The 7,988-nt window shown below is 23.1% G+C and overlaps 2 protein-coding genes across 2 annotated transcripts in view; both read left to right on the top strand. All coding sequences in view use genetic code 6, as the record gives it.

Annotated features, from left to right (window-relative positions):
- Window positions 1-897: 897 nt before the first annotated feature.
- TTHERM_00250870 (dual specificity phosphatase domain protein) lies at window positions 898-1,854 on the top strand (the record flags this gene model as incomplete). Its single annotated transcript, XM_001019037.3, has 1 exon — window positions 898-1,854. The coding sequence occupies one exon, from the start codon at window positions 898-900 to the stop codon at window positions 1,852-1,854; it is 957 nt and encodes a 318-aa protein (XP_001019037.1).
- A 1,806-nt stretch (window positions 1,855-3,660) lies between these two features.
- The window catches only part of TTHERM_00249870 (ubiquitin elongating factor core protein), a gene marked incomplete at both ends in the record, with an annotated part of 5,040 nt that continues 712 nt past the window's right edge, over window positions 3,661-7,988 (top strand). The window contains 15 exons of the mRNA XM_001019036.3: window positions 3,661-3,749; window positions 3,865-3,917; window positions 4,005-4,071; window positions 4,126-4,243; window positions 4,343-4,433; window positions 4,501-4,658; window positions 4,715-4,821; window positions 4,886-5,114; window positions 5,328-5,865; window positions 5,923-6,107; window positions 6,349-6,640; window positions 6,691-7,092; window positions 7,331-7,479; window positions 7,535-7,750; window positions 7,803-7,988. The exon at window positions 7,803-7,988 is cut by the window's right edge and continues 120 nt beyond it. Of these exons, the coding sequence (XP_001019036.3) occupies window positions 3,661-3,749; window positions 3,865-3,917; window positions 4,005-4,071; window positions 4,126-4,243; window positions 4,343-4,433; window positions 4,501-4,658; window positions 4,715-4,821; window positions 4,886-5,114; window positions 5,328-5,865; window positions 5,923-6,107; window positions 6,349-6,640; window positions 6,691-7,092; window positions 7,331-7,479; window positions 7,535-7,750; window positions 7,803-7,988 (2,880 nt within the window). The remainder of the gene's footprint in view (window positions 3,750-3,864; window positions 3,918-4,004; window positions 4,072-4,125; window positions 4,244-4,342; window positions 4,434-4,500; window positions 4,659-4,714; window positions 4,822-4,885; window positions 5,115-5,327; window positions 5,866-5,922; window positions 6,108-6,348; window positions 6,641-6,690; window positions 7,093-7,330; window positions 7,480-7,534; window positions 7,751-7,802) is intronic.

Raw genomic sequence — 7,988 nt, 5'->3', positions numbered from 1 at the left:
TTTTACTAACTTAAAATATTATTTTATATTTCTCTTAAATCAAATCTTCTAGAAAAACAAACAAATAGTAGGTAATATTTTACAAATTTATCAAGGTTTAAATTTGTTTTTTTATTCTTTTTGAACTAAAAAATTTATTTAAAGATTAACATTTGTTTAAGATATTAGTTAAATCTATTAGAAATAATCAAAAAGTCTTTATCTAAGATATTTTTATTTGTTTAATAATGAAATTTTGTTTACTTAAATTTGATAATTAATTCAATTTCTTTCGGTATTTAAAATATTTTATGAAGACAAAATAAAAATAATTATCAGATTAATGAAAACTAAGTCATATTTTTATACCATTTCAATGTTTTTATATATCTTTTAGTCTATGCCTTAATTTAATAAAATTATACCTAATTATTCTGATGAAAATGCCAAGGTAGTGTCAGTAATTAATTATATGAACTATTTTTGCTTTTTTTATGATCAAAAATATTCTAAAATAAATAGATACTCAAGCAAATAGTTAGCAGTTAATTGCCTGAATTATATTAATGAAAAATGCTAAATAAAGCAAGCTAACTGAGTATAAATTAAATTTAAAATTAAAAAATACATTAAGATTATAAAATTTCAATATCTACTTCTGGTACAAAATAGGGAAAATAAAAAAATTTTAATGAGGATGTAATAGATCCAATATATAAAATATTAGCGAAAGATATGAAATTTTTTAACACTTTTGTTTCTTTAGCTTTTTAAAAGCATGAAATAATTTAAGAAGGAGTGAGTGAGGACGTACCAATTTTTTAAATTAAAAAAAAAACAATGCATAATTTGTCGAAATGATAGGGTAAATAAATAATCAAATAAACAAAGAATGACCTACCTACCTACCTATCTTGAATGAGCAATTAAAAAGTGAGAGATTTAACATTCAATTATCAAAACGATCTTTATTAAACTTATAATTAATATTTTCAAGATATAATTAGTAAATAAATAGATAACTAACATTCACTTAAGCAAATTATTAAGATCTTTAAAAACCAAGAAGTTTTTGGCAAGTGTGAAAAACATAAAATAAACAAACACATTCAATTTCCAATAAAAGAAGCAAAGATAGATAGAAAGAGTTAAAGATACCAACAGCAATTCAATCAAATGGAAGAAGAATAGTTATAGGAAGACCAAGATTACAATGAAGTTTACAAATACAAGTTTTCAGATTAGCAGGACGATGATTAAACAAAAGGGAGAATGTTTTTAAGTGGCAAGGAAGTTGCTTTTGACATTAATTTTATTCACAACAACTATATTAAGGCCGTTTTGACTTTAACATCCTCATCTAACCCAGAATACAAGGAGGAGGATAATATATAACACATGATGATTGATATTGAAGATAACACTGCTTATGATATAGGAAAGGATTTCGAGTCTACCTTCGAATTCATCGATACCAATTTATAAAAAGGCAATGTGCTCATTCACTGTGAGAAGGGAGTATCCAGAAGTCCGACTATTGCAATAGCTTATATCATGAGAAAGGAGAGAAAAATCTTGTCGTATGTTCTTGCCAAAATGAAAGAAAAACGTAAAGTAGTTTAACCTAACGGTGGGTTTATATACCATTTAGAAACATACAACAAACACCTAATTAAAACTTATTAAGAAGATTACGATAAGCACAATTAGAAGAAGCCAACACATTAACACAGTTAAAATTGTAGTAAAATTCTAGCAAATCATTCTCATTCTATGCAGCTTTCCTCAAATTAAACAACTGATAAATAATAATAATAGTTACAGGACAACAGTTCATAAGTGTCCGAAACTCTTGAAAACCCAAAGCAAATGTGACTGTCATTATATTGATCTTAACTAATCAGCTACTTAATCTTATTCCTTCAAATATACTTAAAAAAATAAACAAATAATGTCTGATAAATATGTTGATACATATCAATAATTACTGGTTTCTTGTTTAATCATTAAGCAGATGACCGTAAAATGAATTTAATAAACTTGCCTCTAAAATGTTATATGAAAAACAATATAAAAGAATTTAAAATAAGATAAAAATAGACATTAAGCAAAAGGAAAACATTAAAGCTGAAGGGGGATCAATAAATCTCATGCATTCTAAACAATTCAATAAATAAACAATCTTAATTAGATTTTATCTAATTAGTAACTAACTATAGGCTTTTTATATGCAATCAATCTTTTTAAACGAACTATAGTCAATCAGATAATAAGTAAGTAAGTAAATAAATAAGAAATTAAGCATGAAGGAATTTCCTGTTAGAAGAAACAAAAAACAATGTTTTCTAGCAAAAAACAATCAAAAATATTAATTATAAATAAAAAATAAAACCAATCAACCTTATAACCATTTGTACTTAAGAAAACTCTTGAATATTCTTTATTTCTTCTGCTTTATTACCAATGATTAAAGATACATTTTCTGTGAATAATAAATTAATAATTGTTCATTTTCTTAATAAAATAATAATAATACTCATCCAAGCTAAATTTTATATTTAAAATAAAAATATTTATAAACTAATAAAACATAAAACAAAAACAAAAACAAAAACAAACAAACCATAATACATACCTGACAAGTAAGTCAATAAATATTTTGTTTATACAGAGATATAATTAAATAAATAAATATAAAATAGAAAGATAGATTTTAAACTATAATAAATGTATAGGCATAAAAGGACTCATATTTTTGTATTGTAAAGGCATATTAAAAAGCTAAATAAGTTCGTTAATTCATTAAACATAAAAATGCAAATATTTCTTTCATAAAAAATTCATCATAAAAATTATATTGTTTTATAAAATCTTTACTTACCATTATTTTAGTTCGTTTTAAAATAATTTCTATTATTTATTTTATCTTATTAAAGTTAAAATCGATTTTTTAAGTTTTTTAGTTTTTTTATCATAAACATTAAAATTATCTACAGATTTCATTAATTTTACTAATATAATTAATTTGTTTTGCTTTTCTAAATTTAAAAAATACAAGAATCTACTACATCAAAAACACCTTAAAAAATTTTTAAATAAATCTTCAAAATATTTTTTTTCGTAAAATTGATAACTAAAATTAAGTGATCAATATTCTAATTATTTAGGCTTTTCCATTAAGATAATTTAGATATTTGCATAAATAAATAAGTAATTAGCTTTCGGACCGAATTGTTAAGAATCGAGAGGATATTTCAGAATATAGAGATAGCATTGAAAAAATAATAAAAACTCTCTCTGATTGAAAAGAATGTATTAAAAAATTCAGTATTATTTGATATTAAATTGAATTGAAGAGTGTTTTTTGTTTTCTTGTTGCTTGATATATATATATTTTTTCTACTTTTAACATCTACCCTTAAAAGTATCTATAAATATATATAGTTTTAATTAGGTTTATTGCAAATAAACAAAAAATAAATAAAATTCAAAAACAATAATTTTTTGCACAATCTGTTCAGTTTATATCATTCATTGTTAAGAGAATACGATTATTCTTTATTTTTTATATAATAACTTAAATCAACTAGAAATATCAGAAAAATCCAAATTAAAAATCTTAGCATAGATACAATAAGATTAGAATTTATTTAAAAAGATAAATACGAGACTAAAATAGTTATGTCCAACCTCATTCATGAAGAGCAAATTCTTGTTTAAGATATATTCTTAATCAAGACATAAGTTAATTCGCCCAGCATCAAAAACGGGTAAAACTTTTGACACTAATATTTTCAGATTTTCTATTTAATTATTAGCATTAACCTTAAATTAGACGACATAATTTGGTTTAACATTCTTTTAAAATAATCTATAAATCAACAGCCAAGAAGTTATTTTCTTGAAAGATTTCTCAAGTGATATACAGTCATAAGGATGTAATTAATTTTAGAATATAAAAAGTTTATTTCGAAGAATTAAGTTAGTTTCTATAAGTAAATTAATAATATTATTAATTTAAACAGAAGGATTCTCATTAATTAAGAATGAATCTATGTTTGATTCAATGCTTATGGAAAGGGCTAGCATTCCGTAATATAAATTTTATTGCTTTGAATTATTAATTTAATTTAATGATTTATTTAGAAACACCAATACTTTAGAGTACTTTTGTAGCTGCTACAATAGAGCATTAGATTAGAAAGATAAGCCATGGAATGTTAACAATTAGCATAGTTAAGATTTCATTAAATATAGTCTTAAGGTAAAACAATAAATAACTTTTGCTCTTATAGCATTAACAATTATCATCTTTAAATTTGGGATAATTAATTTTTGTTTTTTATAATTATACTAAAAATAGATTACAGCTTCATTTGCATATCTTACTTTAACTTCTCCTGAATTATTTGATAGTTAGTGGGTAGATCCAGCATGGAATCTATATAGAAAGAGTAAACAATTCATATATTCATGTTGTAAAGTAAAAGAAAATATATTGTTTGTTTATTAATTTTATAGATGAAGATTTGATGGCTGCAAAGTTGGTTACATTCTTTGAAAAAGTAGGCTTTTGTTATGATTTCTTTGAAGAAATAGACAAGCAAATATAATAGGAAGATTTTAAAGATGATTTCAATGACTCCCTTTTAACAATAATCATAGACCATCAAAGAAAGGTGATAGAAAGATAAAAAATATTTTATAAACTAAATTAATGATTATTATTAAATAGATGAATATTTTAGATGGTAGACATTCCTTATATATTTCAGTCCTTCTTAACTTATTATCTTTTGAGCACTACAAAAGAAAATTCATAAGCCTTAAAAGATATCCATTGTAATTTATTAATAAATAGTTTTAAATAATTAATAGTATTTATAACTATTTTATTCTTAATTAGCATTCCAAATTCCAAAGGAGTTAACATCACTAGCGATAAAGAATTAGATCAAGTTAGAGGTATTGATCTTGAGTTGAGATCTGCACTAGGTCCTTTCTTAAGAATTTCTACTGTTGATTTCTTGATAGTTCATGAAGATGATAGGAAAAGTGTTTAAGAAATGAGAAACAAGGTTTTCTTAGAATTTAACAATATAAGATCAAATCAATAATACAATTTACAAATTAAGGTAAAAAACAATTTATTTTATTATTTTATAAAAATACTTTGAAAATTTTTTAATTCATTTCATTAAAGTTTTTGTTAATAGCAATTAAAAATAAAATATTTAAATTTATTGTAAATATGTTGAGTTTATATATTATTAGTTAAATGAAAATATTAATAATATCAATTTTTTTAAAATTTAGATAAATTAAATTTTATTATTTAATAAATAAAGTATTATAGCGAGTTGAATTAAAACTATACTAAATTGTTGGTTGAGTTATTTAAAATGCTTTTAAAGAAGACAGGAAATTATAATTATGCTAATGAAACTTTGAGATTTGTAGCAGCTTGCATTATTGGTAATAAAGATAGAGCTAAATTATATCGTAGATTAGAATAACAAAACAAGCAACCAATTACATCAAGCGACGCTTTTATGGCTAACATTTTAGATGTGATGCTTGAAATTGCAAAAATTATTTTCAATAAAAATGATAATAAATGGGAAAAAATAAGACCCGAATTTTTCTCTTAGTCTTAACGTTTAACTTACTTAAAAGAAGAACCATTTTACTCCAAAGAAAAAATAAGTGATTCAGTAATGTAAGAGGAAATTAGCGAATTTGGTACAATCACAGAATACTTTTTCTTGTGCTAATAACTCGCTCATTACAGTATAATTCCTATGTTTGCTGACTTTAAGGAGAATGCTGAATAGCTTTAAAGAACTGAAAAGGAAGTTAAAAGAATGCCCTAAAGTCATCCTTTATGTAAATAAATAAATAAAACTATTAGCTTTATAATTTATAAATATCTTTAATTAATAGATAAAATGGCTGAGCAAAAGGTGAATGAAATGAAGGCTTATTACTTTTAATATAACGCCTTCTTGTAAATGGATTCTCGTTTATATGTTTAGAGAGACATGTACGATTTATTATTCTTCCTTCTTCCAAGATGGCTTAGATTAGATATCTCTAAATTGCATAATAATATAATTCCAGATTACAAGGTAAATATTTATAAGTTAAGTGAGTAAGTAATTAAGCAAGCCATGTTTAATTTATTTATTTAATATATTATACAAATTCAAAAAGACAAAGTTAAATCACATAAATTAAAAATTGCTTATTATAATTTAAATGTTTATAATAAATAATATTTTTAAAAAAAAAAATGATAAATTTTAATTTGCATTTAATCATTGAACTATTCAAAAATTATAATTGTTAAATTTATTTTAACTAAAAAAGCCTTGTTCTCTTCTTAACTCATTACCTGAAAACATGATCACTGATGTATTTGATTACCACTTCTTCTACACTAACTTTAGAAGAGATTATGTAAAAACTTCTCTCACTGAATAATATATAAACTCTTTCTTAGAAATGACAGTTTTATTCTTGTCTAATTGCTAAATATCATCTAACCCTTACTTAAAGGCTAAACTAGTAGAAATTCTTTATTTCTTCTACCACTCAGATAAATCAAAAGTTCATTCAATCTTATCAAAGAATTTATATGCTAAAAGAAATATCACAGCTTGTAATTTAAATAAATTAATTTTATTTATAAAATAACAATCTTTTAAAAAGCTTTGATGAAGTTCTACATCGATATAGAATTCACAGGAGACTCACATTAATTTTACTCAAAATTTAATTACAGACACTACGTCAATTACCTTTACACTAAGCTTTGGGTTGAAGAAACTTATCAGAATGAGATGAAAAAACTTATAAATGAACCACTTTTTGAAAGATTTATTAATATGCTTATTAATGATGCCACTTATTGTACAGATGAAGGTATTTCTAACATGCAAAAGATTTTAGATACTAGGTCTAAACAAGATGTAAACACTCTTTCTCCTCAAGAATATCAACTATATGATAGAATGATTGGTTCATCATCTCATTTCAATAAATAATCTAGAGAAACTATTGGTCTTATATCTAATCTCAGTATTTGGGCTCCTCAGCCTTTCCTTTCTGATAGTAATATTTTTTTATGAATTAATTAGCTTTTTGAATTATGTTTATTGAAAAAAAATAAACTTAGTAAGAAAATTAATAACTGAAAAATATTTTAAATCAATAAATACTTAAAATTTGTTATAGAAAAAATTCTTCAAAAAAATTTTAAAAATAAACTCAAACAATTTATAAACATTTTAATAAAATAATTTTTTGAAAAAAAATTTATATTAATAACTATTAAAATGTTTAACAAAAGCTTTCCTTGATGTCATTACTGGTATGTTAAATAATTTCTTGTAAAAAATGATGGACCCTACTTTGAATCAATACACCACTGATAAGGAATTCGATTTTAACTCTTCTGTGATTGTCAAAGATCTAATTATTATTTACAGTAGCTTGGGAGTAATTGACATTATTTCAATTTTACAATTAATTAATTATCGTTTCAAAATAAAAGCATGACAAGTCTTTCAGATAAAAAGTTACTGCTGATAGTAGATCTTTTGACTAGAAGTTATTTGAAACTGCTTTAAAGAGAGTTAGAAAGGAGTAATAAATTGGGTAATAAATTATTGAAAAGTTCTAAGATTTCCTCAACAATCTTGTCTAAGCAGATATTGAAGAAGAATATGAAAACTTCCCAGAAGAATTCCAATGTGCTATCTCTTTAGATGTAAACTATTTAAATTACATAACACAATAAAATTTATATAAATTTTTAAAAGATTTTAAAAGACCCTGTCATGCTTCCTTCCTCAAAGTGTGTTGTTGAAAGATCTATAATCAAAAAAGCCTTATTGGATAATGAAATTGATCCCTTCAATAGATCTCCTTTGAAAATAGATTAATTAATTGAAATGCCTGACCTCAAAAGAAAAATTTAAGATTGGAAGTAGGCTCAATAAGGAAAA

Source organism: Tetrahymena thermophila (genome assembly GCF_000189635.1).
Source record: "Tetrahymena thermophila SB210 genomic scaffold scf_8254590, whole genome shotgun sequence".
Lineage (NCBI taxonomy): Eukaryota > Ciliophora > Oligohymenophorea > Hymenostomatida > Tetrahymenidae > Tetrahymena > Tetrahymena thermophila.
This window is presented reverse-complemented; position numbering and strand designations above follow the sequence as displayed.